At 55.2% G+C, this 22,112-nt stretch overlaps 3 protein-coding genes across 6 annotated transcripts in view; 2 read left to right on the top strand and 1 right to left on the bottom strand.

Annotated features, from left to right (window-relative positions):
- Positions 1-4,358, top strand: part of Adamts13 (ADAM metallopeptidase with thrombospondin type 1 motif 13) — a 32,387-nt gene extending 28,029 nt beyond the window's left edge. Inside the window, exons 25-30 of one of the 2 annotated variants that reach the window (XM_042275072.2) lie at positions 10-214; positions 948-1,194; positions 1,931-2,077; positions 2,364-2,543; positions 3,228-3,412; positions 3,948-4,358. In XM_042275072.2, the coding sequence (XP_042131006.1) occupies positions 10-214; positions 948-1,194; positions 1,931-2,077; positions 2,364-2,543; positions 3,228-3,412; positions 3,948-4,139 (1,156 nt within the window). In that variant the 3' untranslated portion in view covers positions 4,140-4,358. Of the gene's footprint in view, positions 1-9; positions 215-947; positions 1,261-1,930; positions 2,078-2,363; positions 2,544-3,227; positions 3,413-3,947 lie in introns of both variants that reach the window. The other variant, XM_015986629.3, reaches the window with a different exon arrangement.
- A 314-nt stretch (positions 4,359-4,672) lies between these two features.
- Positions 4,673-14,517, top strand: Cacfd1 (calcium channel flower domain containing 1). Of its 2 annotated transcripts, XM_042275074.2 has the most exons (7): positions 4,943-5,047; positions 5,459-5,621; positions 5,713-5,820; positions 7,664-7,736; positions 9,051-9,176; positions 12,078-12,185; positions 12,608-14,517. In XM_042275074.2, the coding sequence occupies exons 3-7, from the start codon at positions 5,775-5,777 to the stop codon at positions 12,696-12,698; spliced, it is 444 nt and encodes a 147-aa protein (XP_042131008.1). In that variant the 5' UTR covers positions 4,943-5,047; positions 5,459-5,621; positions 5,713-5,774; the 3' UTR covers positions 12,699-14,517. The 2 variants fall into 2 exon arrangements, with proteins under 2 accessions (XP_006993182.1, XP_042131008.1); XM_006993120.4 differs by lacking the exons at positions 4,943-5,047; positions 5,459-5,621; positions 5,713-5,820 and adding an exon at positions 4,673-4,871.
- A 285-nt stretch (positions 14,518-14,802) lies between these two features.
- On the bottom strand, positions 14,803-21,756 carry Slc2a6 (solute carrier family 2 member 6). Of its 2 annotated transcripts, none has more exons than XR_001576123.3 (10): positions 21,603-21,756; positions 20,916-21,078; positions 19,668-19,874; positions 18,975-19,074; positions 18,352-18,560; positions 17,927-18,074; positions 17,250-17,358; positions 16,732-16,917; positions 16,389-16,534; positions 14,803-15,509 (listed from the first exon to the last, which is right to left on the bottom strand). XR_001576123.3 is itself a non-coding variant. In XM_006993118.4 (10 exons), the coding sequence occupies exons 1-10, from the start codon at positions 21,746-21,748 to the stop codon at positions 15,354-15,356; spliced, it is 1,575 nt and encodes a 524-aa protein (XP_006993180.1). In that variant the 5' UTR covers positions 21,749-21,756; the 3' UTR covers positions 14,803-15,353. The 2 variants fall into 2 exon arrangements, 1 of the variants encoding a protein (XP_006993180.1); XM_006993118.4 differs by having other exon boundaries at positions 17,927-18,079.
- Positions 21,757-22,112: the final 356 nt, after the last annotated feature.

The raw sequence follows: 22,112 nt of genomic DNA, 5'->3' as shown, positions 1-22,112 counted from the left end.
TTACTGCAGATGGAAAATCCTGTCCCTTGGCCCATGCTCAGCCAGCTGTGGCCTTGGCATTGCCACACGAACAGTGGCCTGCATGCAGCTTGACCAAGGCCATGACAGTGAAGTGGATGAAACTTTCTGCAAGGCTCTGGTGCGGCCCCAGGCCAGGGTCCCCTGCCTCATTGCTGACTGTGCCTACCGGTGGCACATCAGCACCTGGACAGAGGTAAGGGTGGTCTGATACTGATGCCGGGACTTCTAGCTGGGGTTAAGGAAAACATCAGCTTTGTGCAGGAAGGGGCCTGTGGTCCTGATTCACTATGACCCTTGGAAAGAAGGGACAGTCTGCTATGGTGTATGCTCAGAACCAGGGACACACAGCAAGATGTGGAGACCCAGACAGCTGGGCTGAGAGAAGCCTGGCGTCTGCAGATACTGGAATCCTCGCTACCACAGAGACCAATGTAACCTTGTGACAAGCACCCAGCAAATCACTAGAGACCAAGGGGTAGAGCTTGGTTCCCCTGGGAAGAGTTCACTCACAGGGGTAGACAGCACAGAGACAGAACAGCTAGGATAAACTGCAGTCCTCAGAGGCCTGCCCCCCACCTCACCTAACCTTGGTCGGAAGGAATCTGGGCATCAGATGATGATAGAAACTGCAGGAGGGCAGGACAAACATAGGTAGAGAAGGTCACCCTGGTCCTTTCTTTAGGGCTCTGAGGGGCAAAGAGGCCGAGACAGTGATGGATGGACACCGAGACCAGAATCTCAGGTCTTACACACATGTGGGCCCCCACAAAGGCATCTCTTTAGTTCCAATCTCCTCATCTGTAAAGCAGAGATACCTGTCATTTTCCAGGGTGTGAAGGGATGACATTGCATCACATTGTCCTGTGGTCACTCTGTCTTCCCCTCTTTGGGAGGGTCACCATGATCTTCCCCTTCTTTCCTAACAGTGCTCTGTCTCCTGTGGAGATGGCATCCAGCGCCGGCATGACACCTGCCTGGGACCCCAGGCCCAAGTGCCTGTGCCAGCCAGCTTCTGCCAGCACCTACCCAAGCCAGTGACAGTGAGGGGCTGCTGGGCTGGACCCTGTGCAGGGCAGGAGACCCCCAGCTCACTGGCCCACGAGGAAGCTACTCTCCCCAGCCAGACCCAGGCTGCTGTCACTCTTGCTTCTCTGGAGTGGTCCCAGCCCCAAGGTCAAGCCCGCACCCTCTTCCCAGCCTCCCAGTCTCTGGGGCTCCAGGAAAACCTGGAAGAGTCTGGTTAGGTTTATTCCTGCTTCCTCTTGGGGAGGTTGGCATCTCGACCTGGGCATGCCTGGACAAGCACTCAGGAATAGACCCTGTGCCACTGGGCTCAGGGCCTCCTTCCCATCTGGCAAAGGGAAGGCAAATGTTTGTATGTGCATGCTTGTGTGTGTGTGTGTGTGTGTGTGTGTGTGTGTGTGTAGACCAGAGGACAACCTTGGGTGTCATTCCTCAGGAGCTATCGATCTTGTTTTAGACAGGGTTGTTCTCTCATTGGCTTGCAGCTTGCCCAAGTAGGTTAGGCTGGCTGGCTGAGTCCCAGGGGTCCACCTGTCTCTGCCTCCCCAGCGCTGGGACTAGATGCACGCTCCATACCCGTCCTTTAAAATGTAGGTTCTGGGGGTTGAACTCATGTCCCCAAGCTTGCAAGGAAGCACTTTACCGACGGAGCCATCGCTCCAGTTCAGAAGCCACACTTCTGTCCCCTTCAAGTAACCTGAGGGTTGCAGGGTCAGGAGCTCAGGCCCATGCAGCCCCGAGCCCACACACCACCCCACCTCCCTTTCCCCGAAGCATGTAAAAGTGGCCCTAGTGCCTCAGATGCCCCCTTCTCACCCTTTGCCAGCCCTGGCTATCAGCCCTGCTCTGCTCTGGTCACACCTCACTCCTCGTCCATCCTCTGTAGGTGTTTGCGGAAGGCAGTACCTGGAGCCCACAGGAACAATTGACATGCGAGGTCAAGGGCAGGTAGACTGCGTGGTGGCCATTGGGCGGCCTCTAGGTGAAGTGGTGACCCTCCAAATCCTCGAGAGCACCCTCAAGTGTAGTGCAGGTACATCCAGAGGCAAGGGGGCAACTGCTGAGCTTGGGGGCCCGCGGCACAACTCCAGTGTACCCCATTTCTGGCAGGATGCCCCTGCTTGGCATTTTTAAGGCTGTTTCATGTCTGGAGTGTGGGAATCTCTTCTAAGATTGGAAACTGGGGGGATGAGAGCTTTCGTCACAAGCCCCCACTTAGTCACATTAGCCAGCAAGAGTGGTTATTTGAACTCAGCCCTGAGCCACTGCTGCTGACTTGGAGTGGGGGTGCTGGCTCCTCATTGCCTCACCCTTTCTAGGGGAGATGTTGCTGCTTTGGGGTAGGTTCACATGGAGGAAGACATGCTGGAAGATGGCTGGCATGACTTTCAGCACCAAAACCAACACACTGGTGGTGAGGCAGCACCGTGTGGTGCCAGGAGGAGGAGGAGTCCTGCTACAGTACCGGAGCCAACCTGCCCCGGGGACCTTCTACAGAGGTATGCCAGCTGCCTGGCCAGCCCCCACCTCCTCACTGGGTGGCTTATGCCTGTGTTGCTGTGGGCAGGGCATTTTCAACAGCGTCATGGGCAGGCCAGGAGAGAGCGGGCCAAGATGGAAACTGGGAGCAGGCCATGTCTTCCGCATGGTCAGGATGGGGTTCCTCTGTGGCCATGAAGCTGGATGGGTGGACATAGATATGGTCCATGTCCCTGTCCCATCATCCCTCAGGCCACTGCCCCATTCCCTTGACCTTGGTTCTTAGCTCTTTCAAGGTCCTCTCAGGTCTGTGAGCCTGCTTCTGGTGACTTATATGGATATGCTGGCACTCAGTCACAAGCCCTCCTTTCCTTTAAAAAAAATTCTGTGTGTGTGTGTGTGTGTGTGTGTGTGTGTGTGTGTGTGTGTGTGTGTGTGTTGTCAGGCGGGGTGGTGTCAGAGGTTCTCCCCCACATGTGGGTCCTGGGAATCAGACTCAAGCTGTCAGGCTTGTACAAAGCACTTCCTCTGCTGAGGCATCCCCACCTGATCCTTTCGGCTCACTGCCTGCAGCTTGTCTATTAGAAGTGGTCAGCGTGAAGGCTCAGCGGGAGGGAGGGGAACGCCTGCCAGGGACCACCCTGGTATCAGTCGTCTCCCTGAGGCGGCCCACAGCCAGTCAGCCCATTTGTTCTTGCCCGTAGAATGTGACAGACAGCTCTTCGGACCTCGGGGTGAAATTGTGAGTCCCCCAGGGAGCCCAGATGGGAGGAATGCAAAGAGCTGCCGGGTCTTCATCAGTGTGGCCCCACAGGCCCGCATTGCCATCCGTGCCCTGGCCAGTGACGTGGGCACTGCCTCCGAGAGGACCAACGCCAACTATGTCTCGGTGAGGTCACCAGGATGGGGACAGGAGTGGGGTGATTTTTAATATGATTCTGGAGAGCTGTCCCTAGGAAGGAGGATGGGGGTGCCGGGTTTAGGGGGCCCTTTCAGTTTTTCACCCCAAACTTCAAAATTATTTGAAAGAATGTGAAGGAGGGTTTCCTCCACTAACTCACCAGCAACTGCTTGCTGCTCTACCTGCAAGAAGGAAAAGGGGAACCCTTTCCTGGGGGTAGATTGCCTGTTGACCCAGGGCGAAAGCATCATGTGCATGCCTGGGTTTCCCCCCCCCCCAGAAGAGCATAGGTAGAGTTGAGGGTTTGTGTGCTCCACAAGGCATCAGATCACCCCAGAATCAGACCTGAGCAGGATTCCTCAGGGGAAGGGGCCCAAAGTCTCTGAGCTTCAGTTTCTTGGACAGAATAGTGTCCCTCGTGGGGGCTCCTGTGAGACTCAAACATGACTCTAAGTAGCCAGGAGTCTATAAATTCTAGATAATGATCACTCATAGCCTGTCCTGGCTACTTGCTTCTCCCCAGATCAGGGATATCCACAGTCTGAGGACCACAACATTTTGGGGGCAGCAGGCACTCTACTGGGAGTCGGAAGGCAGCGAGGCTGAACTGGAGTTTAGCCCTGGTTTCCTGGAGGCGCATGCCAGCCTCCAGGGTCAGTACTGGACCATCCCACTGAGGACACCAGAACAGGACAACAGCCTGGCTCTGTCTTAGATTTCTCTCCAACCGCCGGAAAGAGAGGCAATCCTACACTTACGTGACCAGTCTTGGAGGGTTCAACACTAGCCTCTTGAGAGGTTCTAACGCCTGCCGGTCTTGGGGAATCTCTTTCAGGGACCTTTTCCAGGTGCAGAAGGGCTAGGGCTGCTGGGAGGTGGAGATCGGACAAGCAGTCCCAGCCCCAGTTGCTAATAAAGGATACAGGAAACCCGACTGGCGTTTTCCTCCCATAATCTGCCCCAAGCTGGGCTTGAAAGCTCATTCTACTGCAAGGCGGGGTTCTCTGGCCATCTGAGCAGGGCCTTCGCCACTTCTAGACAACGTCCTCAGAGAAAAGGCCAGTCCGAAAGCAGATCATATGCTGGATCTCGGCGGCGAGGAGAGCTGAACGAATTGCAAACACGCCCCTTATGCTAATATACGCCAGTTCCCCCCGGCCCACCCGCCCGCCGCCTTCCCCCACCCGCCGCCTTCCCCCACCCGCCGCTACTGGCCTGCGGGTCCGCCCCTATGCTAATCGCCGCCTCTCCCACAAGGCCGCGCGCGGGTGGACACGTCCCTTTGTGCGCGCCTGGGGCTGCGCGCTTCCTAAAGCGTAGCGTCCTGGCAGCATGAGCGGCTCGGGGGCAGCCGGAGCGGCCGCCCCTGCCCCGCCGGCACAGGATGAGGGCATGACGTGGTGGTACCGCTGGCTGTGCCGCCTGGCGGGCGTGCTGGGGGCCGTGTGTGAGTACCGCGGCCTGGGAGTGGGCGTCCCCGGGGTTGCCATGGCTCCTGGCCTCGGGCCTGCGTTCTGCCTCCCGGAGCGAGGTGGCCAGAGGCGGAGCTGACCTGGCCTTGTCCGGAGGAGCCGAGACTCACGGAGGACGCGCGTCTGTCTCTTCCTGGTCCTCCCCGCCTTGGTGATGCTCACCTGGGCTGGGGTGGGACTGCCTAATTCCCAGCCTTTGGGCAAAGCTTATTCATAAGTGGGGGCGGGGGCAGGTCGCCACAGGCTGGGAAGTTTGCTTGAGGGTCAGATGGTGCCAGGGGGTAGATGGCCCCCTGGCTGGGCAGGGGATGAGGGAGAGGCGGCTTCTCATCGGTTTCTCACTGTCTATTTAGACTTCGCCTCTTTAGCTGTACACGCTTTGTTAATGCTTCTCACCGGCCTGGTATCTTTCACACCAATCCCTAGTTCACACTCCCTAAGTTTAGGTTCCAGAGAACTCCAAAAGGATAAAAGAGGAAGGCAGGCCCACCTCTTACGTGCAGACCTTTGAACCGACTGTGTTTCCTAAATCCTGTCTGTCCCTTTCATTGTGAATTCCTAGAAGCCCAGGGGAAATGCTGGTCTCAGGAAAGGAAGGTCAGAGGATCCCATTGCCTACCTGGTACAGGAGCAGAAACTGTGGGGGTGGGCAGACCCATCTTCTCTCCTGCCTGAAGGAGTACCTTGGAGTCCCATCTGTCCAGAGGATCCAGCTGAAAGTTCAGGTGGATAGGGTGGGGTTAGGTATGTGCTGCCCTGGTGAGGCAGCTCTGGAGAGAATTTGCTGAGCTTGAGTTCCAATCCTCTCCAGTGCAGGTAGCTATTTCAAGGTGGTATTAAGGGGTGCAGGAGCAAGGAAGATCCTGACCGTGACCTACATGCTACCACCCTCCTTCCATTTTGGTGATGCCATCAGTGACCCAGGTGACTTCTAGATTGACTTTGGAAATCCCACCCAGTCCCGTGTTTCCTAAAGTGGGTGTCTATGCCACCCTAAAAGGCCTCCCCAACCCTCCTTCTGGGTTGAGCCATATTTGAAACCTTAGAGGAGACCCATGGCATTAACTCCAATTGTCCCCTGAGACTTCAGATTTGGGGACATCAAGGATTTGAGTACTGGCATACGGGGGTGGGGGGGGAGAAAAAGTGTGTTTACTTTAGAAATTCAGTAAGTTTTGACAAGAGCTGTGTCTCAGCTAGTCACTCTGACACAGGGTTGTCTTCTCTTAGAGTGAGGGGCCTCGGAGGGATTTATTCTGGTTCCAAAGGCATCGGTAGACAAAAGCTTTAAAGAAGAAAGGATTGTATAGTGACATCTGCTTTTATGGAGGACATAGCACTCCAAGTGGATGTATTTGAGTCCTCGGTTGTCAAAGGACTTCCGTCTGTCTGGGTTGTGACTTGGTCCTCCCCAAAGCTGTCTGTGTAGGACAGCCTGGGCTGAGTGGAGCTGTAGCCAGAATGCTGAGGGCAGCAGTGTGGGCCCCTCAGGTGAGACCAGGCCCAGCTACACACAGGCAGGACTGTTCCCTCACTTCTGTGGCCCCGGAAGTTTCTCTGCCAGAGCCACACGTGGATGCGTGCTGCTTAGTTCTTTATTGGAGGAGAGGTTTTATGGCATAGGAGCTGTGCCATTCAGAGTCAGTCATTTGGTCCATTCTCCTGCATCAGCCTCCATTTGCGTAGTGTAACACAGGAAGGAGGAAAACGGTGGAATCCCAGGCCCAGTGGAGGGATCAGGTGCCATGGGACTGCTGCAAGTTTAATGAGTTGGTTGCTAATTGCAGCCTCAGAGGGCAAACACTCTGCCCCTCCCTGGCGACAACCTGGACATGTGTCCTGCCAGGCTGGGCAGCTCCCAGGAATGTTCTCAGAGGCTCCCAGAGTTCCTGGTGAGGGACTTCCTGGTGAAGCCAGCTGCAGGTTGTGAGTGGGTGTGCATCCCTGGGGTGCAGTCAGGTGAGGAGCCTCAGGCTGCACACTGGAGTGAAGTTATATTATGGGGAAGAAGAGGACACACTGTCTCCTCGTGGTGTCTTGCTGTTCTAGTATTGGGACACAACATGCCCATGTGTAGGAGAGAAAATGAGCTTAGAAGGCTACATGCCCAGGGTCACTTGGCTGGTGTTTTAGATGTGGAACTGTCATTTGGATCTTACCTGGTACCCATCAGTGTATCAGGAGAGGCATCTCTATCCTGACCCAAATTCAAGCTGTAGCCAGACATAGTGGCACATGTCTGTAATCCCAGCCCCCAAGAGGCTGAAGAAGCAGGATAGTGTTTGAGGTCAGTTTGGGCTACAGAATAGGACTCTGTCTCAAACAAAACAAAACAAAACAGAACAAAACAAAACCCCTAACCAAGCAAGCATAAACAACAACAACAACAACCTCAAATAACTCTGAATCGAGTTTTCCAAGTCCGAGCTTTTTGAGCAGCCTACTTTGTGGATGAAGATCGGTGGCCCTTGCTGAGGTTCTTGTTGAAGGCAGAACAGGCCTGACCTCTTGAGGGGGTTTTGATAATAGCTTGGAACCCAGGGCTGGCCCATCACAGCCTTAGGTGTGAAAGTAGCTAGATTTGAGGTTGAGAAGTAGGCTTATTGAGTTACTCTCAGCTGTCTCAGGTGATGGTGGGATGCTGAGGGAAACCCTAGTGCTGAGCATCTAAAGGGAGCCCCATGAGTTCTCAGTGCCTGCACGGGCAGCCTTCTGCAAGCTCTGCCACAAACTCCACTAACTCCTGCCCATGTCTTTTGCTTTGAAGCCTGTGCCGTCTCTGGACTCTTCAACTGCGTCACCATCCACCCTCTGAATATCGCAGCTGGCGTGTGGATGCTGTGAGTAGCTGCGAATGGCTGGCCCGGTGGGGTCGGAGGGCTGAGATGCAGGTCCAATCCCCCTTCCTGCCCCCACAGCATTTATGGGCCAGGGGGACAGCCAGCTGAGCCTTTGTTGGGAATAAGGTCCCAGATACAGTGGCTGAGCACCTGCCTAGACAGACACTGTAGACCCTTTGTCTTTACAACGGACCCTTCCCTCTGGGAGCTGCAGAGCCATGATATGTAAGGTCAGAGTTGAGTGTCTAGGAGGGAGGGAAGAGGATGGTCAGCGGTAAGGCGGTGAGCAGGCCTTGTTAGTGGGGCAGATGCAGATGGAACTGGTGGCTATCGCATCCACAGGTGAGCTCCTTATCACCCAGCTGGATCCCAGGAAAAGGGCTCCAGAGTAAGGGCTGCTCAAGGCACATGGGAAGCACTGTGCGCTAGCATTTGTTAGTGCCTACAAGGGGCTACACAGTCATTTAGGGGGAAGGTACAGGTACTGCCTTAGGCCTCAGGCCAGGGTGATTTGGGTCTTGTGGTGATGTGTACAAAGGCCTGTGCTGGCCCAAGGTGGCAAGAATGGGGGCTGTAGAGGTTGTGTACAGATTGGTGGAACAGTGAGCTGGTATTTGGAAGATTGGCAGCTGTGGTGGGTTGGGGAGGTAGGCAGTGGTCAAGAGCTGTGTCTGTTAATCGGACTATCATTGGCACTTCCCTTCCAAATGTGGGGCCTGGCAAAGGCCCAGCTGTCTGATCATGACCATTACCCACCTCTGGGAGCAAAGGCCTTCAGCACCAGCAACTTAGCTGCTCCCAGGAGCCGGGCAAGGATCGAAAGCACCTGAGTGGAAGCTTCCGGCATGGGCTGCCCACTACCTTGCCTGACCCACATGGTCTCAGGCCTCAGGCCATGAGTAGTCCTCAGCAACTGGGTGCAGCCAGCCCTTGCACTTCTTCTGGGGACAGCCTGCCCTCAATGACAGTGTTGGTGACTATGATGATACCACTGGCACCTGGCAGTGTGGCTGAGTTCTGTGGATGAACATGCTGCTGGCTCAGGACAATATGGAGGCAAGGGTCTTAGTTCTTCATTGCACAGTTGGAAGGATCGTCCTGCAGGATGCTTGGGCAGTTAGGGATGCTGCTGCAGCAGTGGGATGGGGTGGGGTGCCGAACTGCTTGGCAGAAACCAGCACCTTGTGGTATCGAGGTGCTTCTGGAAGCGGAGGGCCTGTGGGAGGGTGGTGTTCCTTGAGCACTGGCTGGCATGAAGGCTTTTGCAGCCCCAGGTTGTCAGCTGTCATTGTCCTTTCTGCCTTTGCCCCGCAGCATGAACGCCTTCATCCTGTTGCTGTGTGAGGCGCCCTTCTGCTGCCAGTTTGTGGAGTTTGCAAACACCGTGGCTGAGAAGGTGGACCGGCTGCGCTCCTGGCAGAAGGCGGTTTTCTACTGCGGGTGAGGGGCTGTTGGGCAGGCCTAGGGCACGGTTCTCCAAACTCTTGCTGATTAAAGCAGGCATTGGCGAGGCGGGTGGGGCAGGAACCTTTCTTTCCTGCAGAAGTTTTTCTTTGATAGCTGTGGACACAGCCACTGGCCCATCCAGTAACAGCTGCTAAAGAACGGGACCCAGGAGCTGCCTTCTTGAGCTCAGATGACAGCTATGGCCATACAAGTATTCCAAGATCTGTAGTGCTGGCAGCAGTGCATGTGTGTGTGCGCGCGCGTGTGTGGGGGGGACGGGACAGGACAGGGAAGCAACTGGGAGTTGCCAGACAGGTCATAGTAGATATGTGTGGATATTGTACAGGCTTGAAAGGAATGTGGCCAACCTATATGCCATGAGATTGCAGAACAGAAAACACCATTTTCCTCTAAATATGCTTTTTCTCCTTCTGGTTCAGACAAGTACAGTGTGTCATAAGACTGCACCACTTCCGAGATAAATGAAATACACAGAAACCTCTAGAGAAGGGCTTTTGCATGAGAGCTCAGAGAGGCAGTGATATTTATCACGATTACCAATATTATCTTTAAGATCAGGTTAGACCAAAGCTTGGTGGAGGCTCAGTGGCTTTGGCAGTGCGAATGTACAATGAGCATGTGCTTGCTGGCGTTTTTCTGATGTGTTTAAATCTAAAGGGATCATAGGATCACAGAGTTCTAATCAGTGTAGCATGGTGTCCTTTGATTTGTGTGTATATGCACACACACACACACACACACACACACATGCACATGTGCATACATACCTTTATGTAGGTGCACATGCATGTGGAAGCCAGATGTGGACATTTTCCTCAGTCACTTTCCACTTGTTTTTAAAGACAGAGTCTCTTACTGAACCTGGAGCTCACAAATTTGGCTAGACTGCCTGGCCAGTGAGCTCTAGGAATCCCCCTGTCTCTACCTCATCAGCCCTGAAGTACTTGGGTTTTTTATGGAGATCCAAACAGGCCCTTATGCATGTGTAGCAGGCATTTACCAACTAAGCCATCTCCTCCCCCCCTCCCCCCCCTTTGTGTTTGAGAGTCTCATTATGTAGAGCAGGCTGGCCTTGATCTCACAGAGATTCATGTCTCTCTGTCTCTTGAGTGCTGTGATTAAAGGCGTGAGTTACCATACCTGGCTTTCTTGAGTTTTTAAAATGTGTTGTCATGATGCTCACGGTAATGTATGTTTATCAAAAGTCATTGTAAAATAGAAAATGGTCACTCCAGACCTCACCACCTATTAATTCTTTGGCACGTGTCCCTCTAGTCGGAATCCAGACACTTTTGAAGCTCATCTTTAACATGCTTATAACTGCTATACCTGCTCATAAGGTTTGTACCTGCTTTTTTGGCTTGCTGTGGTATCAACATTTTCAGTGTTAACACAAAGACTATGACATTCTTTTTAATGTCAAACACATTTATTCTGCTGGACATACTGCCTTTGTCTTAATTTGTTAGCTGATGTCACTCAAGTCTGGTGAACATCTGTCTGCCAACACTACCATCTCCTTAGGAGATGTTTCCAGGTGTGGAATTACCAGACCAAAGGTTTATGGACATTCAAAAGATCTTAACATACGTGACTCAGTTTCTTTCCCGAGAGGCCATCTGGGTGTCCTGTCCCTCCCCTCTCCACCCAGTCAGTGCCTAGTGCCACTTTCACGTTTATATTCATTGTTGAAGAAGTAAAAATACCCTCTTGTGTATTCACATTCATTTTCTTTCTCAAAAGGTTTCTGGTCCTGCTCTTATGAGAGCTTTAATGTCTGACTTTGCAGGCTGTGTGTTTTCAGTATTAAAGACCTCAGATTCCTTTGCTGTGTTTCCCATTCTGGTTTTCCAGCCTGCTGTTTGCCTTTAATGTTAATGGTTTTCCTCCTGTGGTCTTTTCCCTCGAGATTTCTATTATTTTATTATAGAGGATCCTCAACTTAAGACGGGTTTCCACTTTGATAAAACAGATATCCTATTGAAAACACGGTAGCACACCTCACCTACCAAACACAGCTGTTGCCAACCTTCATCATGCTTAAAGCCCTGACGCTGGGCATTGTGACTTGGCATGGCACCTCATAAGGTGGCCCACAGAGCTTGGGACTCAGTCAATGTCTGCTGAGTACCACAAGTACAGCCATCTAAGTCAAGGACCCTCCGTACTTTGAAGCACTTCTGCTATAATGAAATCTACACTGGAAATCCAAGGAGTGCAGTTGGCTCTCAGTGTCATCCTCCTGCTCCAGGTGCCTCCTCTCCAGAGTCTTCCTGGGTCAGCCTGTCTGGGAGTCACCTCTTGTTGGAAAATTCCATCCCTCAAAACAGAGCTGCAGAGGGTCTTAGGCGGAACGGATCCACCACCAGGTGGCGCTATCCTGCTACTGAAGCCCCGGCTAGAGCTGCACTGGGTCCAGTGTTTCCCCTGGGTGTGGGTGGGGGGTGGGGTGGAGAGGCTGCTTGTTGAGGTACAGCTGGCCCAGGATTGCTGTACTGATGAGAGTGACCATTCAGTGCTTGTGATGTGGGTGTGGGATAAGTGGCCAGCAGCCTTCGTACTGACATCAGGATCTCAGGTTTGACCCCACTATACAGTGGAGAGGGAGCCCTGGGAAGCTAACTTGGTCACAGGACTGCACACATGGACTATACCCTGATCCTCTGGGCCAGCCTCTCTCTGTTTTAATGAATAATGGGGTCATATAGACCCAGCCTTTTTTTTTTTTTTTCCCCCTTGTGGGTCACAGATCTTGCCATAAAGACCTGATATGGTTTTAAACTCTGTCTCGGGAAGGGAAATTTGAGGACCACACAGGGGCAACACATGAACACATGGGGTGGGAGTGCACCCTTGACCTCTGTTCTCTCCTAGGATGGCCATCGTCCCCATCATCATGAGCCTGACCCTGACCACACTGCTGGGCAACGCCATCGCCTTTGCCACCGGAGTGCTGTACGGACTCTCTGCCCTGGGCAAAAAGTGCGTCTGCACCCCAGCCCCAGGGTGGGGCCTCCTCTGCTGCCTCTGCTACCCCATCTCAAGTGGGAAAGGTCTGAGTGGGACCCTTTGTCTAGCTGTGCACAGTAGCCACAAGTGACTTACCTGTGCTCTCAGGAACAGAGGCAAGAACTCAGGGGACAACCTAGGTGAGCCCTCTAGCCTGGCTTGCACACCATGAGGTGTGCACCAGACACTGTAGCCAGCTGCCACTTCTCCCCTTTAGCTCAGTCAGTGCCAGGCAACATGTGCCCCTGTCAGAGTAACAAGGCCTCTGTCCCCTGACAGTGGCCTCTGGGGAGCACAGTCTGGGGGAATTTGCCTGCAGGTCATACCTGGGTTGCAACCCGGGAGTGGGTGGCGGGAGGGCTGTGCCTATGAAATACCTGCTTTTCTCTCCCTAGGGGTGATGCCATTTCTTATGCTCGGATCCAGCAGCAGAGGCAGCAGGCAGATGAGGAGAGGCTGGCTGAGACTCTGGAGGGAGAGCTGTGAAGTGAGGCAGGGGCATTGCCTACTGTCATTGGGTTTTGTGTGAAGTCTGGAGAAGGCTGAGTGTCAACTCCGTTAAATGGCCTGGAAGCGGAGTCCCTGCAAGTCCCCATGCCTCAAGTCTTCTGGGCCTACCCTCTTCTCTGGACCTACTGAGCCTGGAGCTCCTGCCCCGATGGTACTGAAGACCTGGGCCATAGGATGGATGGGATGAACTCAGTCCTGTCAGCCTGTGGTGCAGACTCCTGTGCTGGTTGCCCTTCCCAGACCTAAGAGCAGCCACTCGTGAACATACTGGTCCTCACTTGGTTAAGAGGCTGATCCCCAGGCTCCTGCCACTTCAGGCTTTATCCTTTTTAGATCTGTGCTCACTGGCAGGTGATGCTCCAGTTCTGCCCATGCACCTGTCCTCAGCGCAGAGGATGAGTACAGCATTGTCCTGAGGAGCAGGAGAGATGGCTGGTCCTTTGAGAATCTACAGCACTTCCAGGATGCAGCTTCCTGGCCAGAAGAGTAGCCTTGGCAGAGGCCAGAGGGTTGGGTGGAAGTTCCCTGGTGCCTTGGACAAGCTATTTCAGGACACCTTGCTGTTCCATCTCCCACGGGCCTTACCCTGACCTCCAGGTTCTGCCTCTCCCCCAGCTCAGGTTTTGGTGCTAGGAAGTGTGTGTGTTTGTGTGTGTGTGTGTGGGTGTGTTGGGTGTGTACTGCTAGCCTGCAGTGAAAACTTCTTTGTCAGTGGTTACAGGCTCACTATTAATAGGGATTGACCTCAGGTATTCCTCCCAACCTGCCTCTGGCATCCTGTAGCCTTTGACGAGCTGGGCAGAGACCACCTCTCACACAGAGCTGGCCCTGTCTCAGGTACCAGACCATGATGAGTAAGCCTGCGTGGCTAGGGTTTGGAGAGCTGCTACCCTGAAAATGGCATACCCTGGCTGTCCCTCATCCTTCCTCTGCACTGCTATCTTTCCCTACCGTCCTGTGATACTGGCACTAGTGGCTAATTAGATGGGTCCTTAGCTGTTAGGCGGCACATGCGTGGTGGCCTGGCTGAGGATGACGTGGAAAATGCCGAGCCCTGCCTCCCTCCTGCACTAGAACTTCAACTGGGCCTGCTCCATGGGACCCAGCCCCGGAGTTGTCCAGTTTCTAGGGACTCTAGGTCACCAGTGTTTGGGGCCAGGAGTAGTGGGTATTCTATTTAGGGTAGAGGTGCTTTGAGCTGTGGGTTCTGGGGGCAACAGTAGTTTTCCATAGAGCCTGGCCATGCTGAACCCCAGAGGAGCAGAGATGTCACAGTGTAGCTGGCGTGGTGGAACATATATCTCCAGGATACATCTGAGGCTATTTTTCTCAAGCAGGAATGGGCTTCAAGGGCTCTGTGTATGTGTGTTTGTGTGTGTCGGGGCCTGTGTTCACAGTTAAGACCTGTCTACCTCCCAGGAGGAGCAAGGCCCTACCTGCCCCTCTGGTTACGTATATAGGCATGAGATTCAGGTCACTTCTGCCCCTGGCAGTGGAACTCGCTGGCTACATCTATACTAAGATTGTACCCCACTGGAGAAACCCATTTTGTACTGGGCGGGCATGGGGTGGGGTGTAAAGGTAGAGGCCCTCAGACATAGACCCGAGTGGGACAGTCGCTTACATGCTGAGGTTCCTGGAAGCACAGTGGCTCTGGAGCCCATTGCCTTGCCTCTGAACATGGGCACTGTCTTGCCCTGTGTCTGGCTATCTTCTGTGACTTCCTTTGCCCCCCACCCCCTGGTTTGTTTGTTAGTTAGCTTACATTTGGAGTAAAGCAAGGCTGTAGTTGGTATGCACCGTCTACCTGTCATCTGTCTTCAGTGCCTGTGACTGGCAAGGAGAACCTGTCTGTCAGCTGGGCCAAGCCTGGCCTGAGCCTGCTCACAGGGTCTCAAAGAAAGTAGCCTATCCGTAGAGGGTGAGCTGGCACTCAACCCCACGGTGTCTGCTGCTTTCTCTGCACTATGATCGCATCCAGAGTTCCCTGGCAGTCCCGGCTGAGTGTGAGGGTAGCCTGGCCACTGGGGTAGGGAGCTTCTCCCTGGAACAGATCCCACTCCCCTTGCCTCCCTGAAGCTGCAGGCCCAATTCCTTTTATTTTGAAAAACAGTGAACAGTTTGCAGACTAGAGGTATCCCAACGTTGGATTGGGTCCTGTACTCTGGCCTTGGGAAGTCCAGTGTTCCCCAAGATACCCAGACCCATGTGGGTGCAGGACCTTGTCCTCATGGCCAGTTGGTCAGAACAGCATGATGTAACGATGTCCCTGTACAGAGCCACTTTGCCACCTCCATCCCTGTTCTCTGTCCTCAACATGGCCTTGCTTGGGAAGTGTCCCTTGTAGGGGTGAGGAACTAAACCCCAGGTCCCCTGACCGCCTTGTCCTTGGGCACAGCCTTTGCCCAGTCTGGGGCTGGGCCGCCTGCGCCCCCTGCAGGTCTCAGCTGGGGTATCAGAGCACTGCAGGCTGCCTGAGCTGGGGCCCCAGAGTTGGTGAAGTGCCTGTCCCAAGGTGGAAATGTGCTCTGGCTGATGGCAGGGATGCTGCTGCTCCTGGTTGCAGGCGTGATCTGTGGCCAGTGTATAGGCCTGGCCTGGGTGGTTTGGCCCCTTACAGGCAAGCCCCGATTAGGGCCTGAAGGACATCCTGCGCGTGTGGAAGAAGGCCTCGATCTGCTCCAGTGAGCGGCCTTTGGTCTCAGGCACACAGCAGCCTGTGAAGAGCAGGCTGAGCAGGCAGATGGCGGAGAAGAAGAAGAAAGGCACCTGGAGGCCGAAGGCATTCTGCAGTGGGGAGTTGGGGAGGGAATCACTAAACACACAGCCCCCAGCCAGAACGTCATGGGCTCAGCCAGTACTGGCAGCCTGTGGGGCCTTCATCTGGCCACTGCTCTGCTCTGAAACCTCCCAGCCTTCCCAACTACTCCCAAGCTGCCCCTCAGCCATCCTGCCCGGAGACTCCACTCTCTTAGGTACCACACCCAAGCTCCAGGCTGCCCACAGCGCCTGGTGGGCAGCATGTTGTGTCAGCCCTCCTCTTAACCTCAATCACTGAGTCGGGCGAGGTGGGGGGTGCAGGTTCTGGCTTGGCACTAACCCAGCTGGATTCCCCTGGTAGAGTCTGGAGCTAGCCAGCATTCAGGTGTCTTTAGGGCCTGCTGGCTTGCAGGGCTGGGAGCTAGGTGTGTTTAGGAGGGACCTCACACCATGCTATAGTCAGGTAGCAAGGTTACACTGAAGAAGCATCCAGGAGGTCAAGAGACAACGCAGCTGATCTGGGCTGTGTCCTTGGGCTGGGAGGTAACCTGGTCTCCCCAAGCATCCCTCCTCCCCCCAGTGTGTCCCTGTGACGGCCTGGGCTGGCTGTGCTATCACTTGGCCATTCTTTTTTTTTTTTTTTTTTTTTGGTTTTTTGAGACAGGGTTTCTCTGTGTAGCTTTGCGCCTTTCCTGGAGCTCACTTGGTAGCCCAGGCTGGCCTCGAACTCACAGAGATCCACCTGCCTCTGCCTCCCGAGTGCTGGGATTAAAGGCGTGCGCCACCACTGCCCGGCTATCACTTGGCCATTCTTAGCCTGTAAAGGGCCTGGGCTCTTCTCCACACTGAGGGGAGATGTTAATGGAGAGGGAACTCTAGCTGGGAGTCCTGGGGCCAAACACTCACCACCGCCAGCAGGAAGTACTTGGTGAGGACGAAGGCTGTGAGCCAGCTGACCAGCACGCAGAGCCCCGAGGCAACACCGCGGGCACGCAGGGGCAGGACCTCAGACATGAGGAGCCAGGTGATGGGCCCCCAGCCCATGGCATAGCCTGCCCAGAGAGGGGAGCAGTTGGACTCAGGACCTGGGGACCCTCAAGCTGCCTTGCCTGTGTCTCCTGGGTTGTAAGGAGGCCCAGTTTTCCAGCCCCCCCACCTCTTAGGCCAACCAAGACAGTAATAGAACCCTGGTCTCCCCCCGCCCCCCAACAGCCCATCCCAGGTGTTACCACTGCCAGGGTGTTCCTACCCATAATGAAGAGCATGGTGGCCAGCAGGGGTATCAGAGTAAGATAATTGAAGGATGTAGCTGGGGACTGCTCTGTGTCCCCCAGGGTCATGATCTCCAGTCCCACAGTACCGTTGGGGGTCAGAGACCTTGGTCCAAACTGGACGTACAGCCCCAGTGTCAGGTTGGCAACAAACATGATGGACGCTGTGGACACACGGACACCTCAGGACCAAGACCCTCCAAGCTCGAGGCCCTTTCCAAGCCCCACAGCACCTCTTGTTGGGTGGCGAGGCTGGCCTGTGAAAGGGGCAAGCCCCCACCCCCAACACAGAATGGCAAGCTCAGGTTCTCTTGCCACCTCCTGAGCTAGGGGGGTGGCCTCCTTTGCTCTTGGAGCTCTAGCAGATCTGTCTGGAGCAGCTGCCATGCGCTAGGTCCTGGACCATGTGCGAGGGAAGCTTGGGTATGGCCCGAAGATTCCAGTCCACACACTGGCTGTAGGAGTAAAAGGCACACGTCACAGTGGGGACACTCACCTGACACATAGAGCAGGACTTTCCGGCCTGCCAGGTCCATGGTGAGAGCAGCGATCAGCACAGACACGAGCCTCACGGCACCCACTATGGCTGCATCCTGCTGGGAGGGCTGTGGGGCAGGGCACTGGGCTGAGAGACCTGGCCCCGTGTCCTGCCCTGACCCTAATGCATTCCAGGGTCCTCAGACCTAAGTCCAGGGTCACTGTCTTTTTTTGCCATGAACCATCACATGTACCGAGCCCGAGGTACTCTCTGCAGCCAACCCTTTTCTGTGGGGTTTCCCAGCACAGGCCTCTCTACTATGCCTGCTACTAGTCCTGGTGGGCACAGACCCTGGTTGGACACTGATGGTAGATCTGAGCCATCCGCATCTTTAAACCTCGTTGCAGGAAGAACCTGGGGGGTGGAACTGGGCTCTCAGGGACTTCACAGGCCCCACTTGGGATCTGAGCCTGGGGCCATGGTCCCAAGAGTTCCACATTCTATTAAATTGTTTTCCTTTGTTATTCTGTATATTTTAAAAACACTTAAACTTCACTTGAGGAAAATGTTAATTGAGGCAGGGTGTGAATCAGAGGTGTCTGGGTCTCAGCCACCTAACTCCCTGGCTGCTCTGCTTGTATTCTCCTCAGCAGCCTCCTGGGACTCGGGGCATTGCTGGCCAGGTGGGTTCTCACCAGCACCACGGACGTGCTGTCGAAGATGGTCTGCAGGTACACGAGGATGGGCGTGATGCCTGTCAGCTGCTGCAGGAAGCGCATCAGTACCGCGATGAGAATAGGCCGGTACACGCGGGGGTCCTGGGCCTCTGCCCATGACACTCGGCTACTCTGGAACACAAAGCTGCTGCTGAGGGGCTATGCCAGGCTCTCCAGCCCTGGCCACCCTCTCGTGGCACCTGTGGGTCTAAGGGAGACCTCCCTCTCCCCTCTTCCAAGAGAGACCCAGCCTCTGGAGGCTGCCTAGGCTCTGCCCACTAGCAAGGACCACTCTGTTTGAGGAAAGGCAGCCAAGGCCCAAACAGGCCTAGTGAATGTCCAAGGCCACCCACACAGAGCCTGGTGTGTCGGGGCCTGATCAGCCAGTCCCACCCATACTGCACCTGTCTCCGCACGTTGTCCTGTATCTGCTCAAACTCCCAGTGGACCTCAGAGTCAGCTCGCAGCCAGGTCAGCGCCTGCAGTGCCTCCTCATCCCGGCCCTTTGAGAGCAGGAAGCGCGGTGAGTTGGGCATGAAGCTAAGCAGCAGGATCATGATGAGAACTGGCCCTTCCCCGGCCACAGCAAGCCATCTCCAAGGCAGCAAAAGACCTGGTGAGAGAAGCTTTGGTGAAGGGCTGGGCCTCTGAGTAGCCTCACTGCTCTCCCAGCCTAGCCTTCCCCGATTGCCCAAGTCTCTGTAGAAGACAGAGGCAATGTGGATGCTGCAGGGCTTGCCTGGACCCTGGTACTAGTGTGATATTCTTAAATGGTCTCAGTATAATGGGAGACTGTAGAGCAGGCTGGGCACAGGGCTCTCACCCTCCCCCGTGCCCCCCACCATCATCCAGGCAGGCAAGCTCCTTTATGGGTTTCTCTCATGGACTAACTTTTAGACGTGGTACCCATGGAGGCTAGGAAGCCAGGTGTCCTGCCTATCAGTACTGGGTTCCTTTGGGGATAGTTCCATTCCCCCAAACCCTTAATCTCCAGAACCCGCATGCTGGATTGCAGGATGGTACTTGCCGAGGGCATAGAGAGACAGGGATCCAAACACGGCCATGAGCTGCGGTGTGGCACCCAGGGCCCCACGAACACCAGGGGGTGCGATCTCAGACACATACACCTGCAAGACACAGGCCCCCGCTTGCGGCTTTAGTGGGAATGCATGTTTCTGGGCCCCCTAGGGTGAGAGAGGGGCCTGGGAGCCTAGAGAAGCTGACAGGGGTCTTGTTCTGACCACAGCTCTGACCTTCCCTTCCCTTGCAGAAAAGTATGCAGAAGCACTCAGCTCTGATGGGGTGGGGGTGGGGAGGGAGACACACAGATGGACTGTGACATTGGGACCCAACCAAGCCCAGGGTAGTCAGGCCAGGTGCCTGGATTTCTCCTAGTGACCCCTTTTCCCCCTGGGTTTGGCCAGAGGACAGGTTTTTGTATGGAGTACTGCATGAGGCAAGCAGCGGGGGGCTGGGGGAGGGGGGGACTTCCCTCCACATCCCTTGCTCAATGCAGAGTTTCTTCTGTTGAGCAATTCATCGAACTGAGGTCAAAACACAGGATAGGAAGCTTTTGGTGACAATGACGTCAGCTTCTTTGGTGGAGGGAGCTGAGGTTCTCTGGGCAATGTAGGGGACCCCACACACTCTCACTGAGCAAAAGCTCGGAGGCAGGGGTGGCCTCGGCCACCCCTGAGGCAGTGGAGACATCCGGCCTTACCGGGATGCAGGCAGCAGTGAGTCCCCCGGCAAAGCCTGTCAGCGTCCTCCCCAGCAGGAGCATCCAAAGGCCACGGGCACCAGCCATGAGTGCATAGCCAATGACTGAGGGGACAGCCGAGAACATGATGCTGAGCTTCCGACCCAGGAGGTCATTGAGCACCATAGCACTGAGGCCCCCAGCTGCGGCACCCAAGGTGAACACGGACTGCAAGGGTGCAAGAAGATACAGTGGCCTTAAGCGTTCTCACCCTCATCAGAGCCTAGAGACAGTTTTCCCAGGGCTGACCCAGAAGCCCGGCATTCATTGGTAGAGAGCCCCCTGTCCACAGAAGCCTGTGGACAATGATATGTGAGGGTGCCAGGACTACTGTTCTGTTCTAAAGATGTGGTGGGGCCGCCTGTACACAGTGGCTCTGCCCAGAAATGTCCATTATTTTTCTGAGCTCAAGCAGGCCTCAAAATCATGATCATCCTGCCTCTGCCTCCCAAGTGCTGAGATTAAAGGCATTCTCCATGGCTCCCATTCTACCCAATAGAACTCTGTGACTTGAAGGCCCAGGACCATAAGATTTTTTTTTTGTGTGTGGGGGGGTGTCTTTGGATTTGCTGTAGAGTAAAGGATTTGCCTGGACTCTGTTACTCATGAGCAGTGGGACCAGGACACACAGCTTGGCTTGTCTAAGCCTCAGTTTCTTAGCTGTGCATCGGGGAGAGCTCAGGTTGATCCAGGAGTGAAAATGTTTCACCAAGTATCTGGCATGTGCTGTGTGGGCCCTGCATGTGCCTGCCCCATTTGAAATGCTCAGGAAACCCTAAATCTGCCCAGCGTGGTTGTCAAGTGGCAGTTCTAACTCAGTGTCTACTGACATTCTCACGCTACAGTGTTGGGCTCCTGGGCTCTTCTCTGTTTAGCCACACTCTGTCCTCCAGAGGACACCTCTCATCCCTCCGGCACCCTGGTGTTCCCGCCTCCAGATACCCAGGAGGATGCCAGCTCTGCTGTGGCAGCCTGGCTTTGGGTATGCGGTTGGGAAATCTTCCCGTCAGCCCCTCCCCACATCTCTGCAGGATGCCACTTCCTCCTGGGTCTTGCCATCACCACTAGCAGACAGGAGTGTGTCGGGGAGGGGCACCGGGGCTCTAGGGGAGGTGCCAAGGCTGAGTGATTTTTAGTCCCCTGCGGTAAACAGGCTGAATGGGTTCATGCTCCCCTACTACCCCACCTGGCTTAGAGAACAGGCCTCACCCCAAACCAGGATGCCTGGATTTTGTTCAGGTGTAGTGCTGGGTCAGAAGAAAGCTTCAGCGCAGGAATGACTGGGGACGTGTAGACCAGGGCATACCCAAAGCTGAAATTGCCCAGCACAGCAGCAAAGGTGGCCAGGAACACCCTTCTGTTTTGCAAGGCCCTGGTGGGGGATGGGGTGGAACCAAAGGACCAGGGTCAAGTCCTCTAACTGGATCCTGGGTTCCCAGACTGCTGCCTTCCCTGAGCCCCGTGGCCATCCAGCTCCGCAGATAGCAGGGAGAAGCCTGGGTCCAGGGCCAGTCAAGTTGGTACCTCCTTGAGGCCTGAGCAGCGGCTCTGGGAAATCCCCAGGGTGTCAGCTGGGGATGGGGCCCTTTTTCCTCCAGAAAAGGAATCGTAGGTTCTCCGCCCTGCTGTGCTGCTCAAAGCTTGTTCTGTGATCTTCGGCAAGACCCTCATCCTATCCCTATCTGTGACAGGCGGGGACTCCACCCAGTATTTCTTTAGAAGAGTCTCTTCTCTATGGTGGACCAGCTCTTTAAATAAGACTTGCGAGCATGCGGCAAGAAAGAGCCAGATGACTCTTGGTGGTCACTCACCAGAAGTCAGTGACGGCCCAAGATGTGTGCCTGCTGGAGATAAGGCCACCCCAATCTCCCACCCCCCACGCCCTGTGACTCTCACCCGGCCCGCGTCCTCTCTCTCGGCGACGCGGGCGCCTCGGGGAAGGTGTCATAGTCCAGACCCTCGGCTCCTAGCAGGGGCTCCTGCATGGTCAGCACGGACGCTCGAGTAGAAGCTGGACTCCGCCGTCGCAGCGCTTTTAGCATCCGCCCGAGCCCCCAGCGCGCGGCAGGCAAGACTCCGCCCTACGGCCGCGATTGGCTGCAGGGCAGCCCTGCAGGGCCGTACTGTCCAATGGGACGGCCGCACGCCTTGGATGCAGGATGCGGTCGGGCTCTGGGGTGCGTCTGTCCGCGTGCGTGCGCTTTGAGGCCCCGGGTTCTGCCGGGGAAACCCGCTCCAAAGGCAGGGCGCAGGGCGGGCGGGCACGAGCGGACACATGTCCGTGTGGCCTGAGACCAGCGACCAAGGCCGCCGAGCCCCACTCGGCCAGGCTTGTGTCAAGGGCGTGGACCGCTCCGTTGGCTGGGTCCAGCTTTATGGAGGAAACAAACCCACAGAGGCGAAGCT

Source organism: Peromyscus maniculatus, chromosome 4 (assembly GCF_049852395.1).
Source record: "Peromyscus maniculatus bairdii isolate BWxNUB_F1_BW_parent chromosome 4, HU_Pman_BW_mat_3.1, whole genome shotgun sequence".
Classification (NCBI taxonomy): domain Eukaryota; kingdom Metazoa; phylum Chordata; class Mammalia; order Rodentia; family Cricetidae; genus Peromyscus; species Peromyscus maniculatus.
The sequence above is the reverse complement of the archived record's forward strand: the minus strand, read 5'-3'. Positions and strand labels throughout refer to the sequence as shown.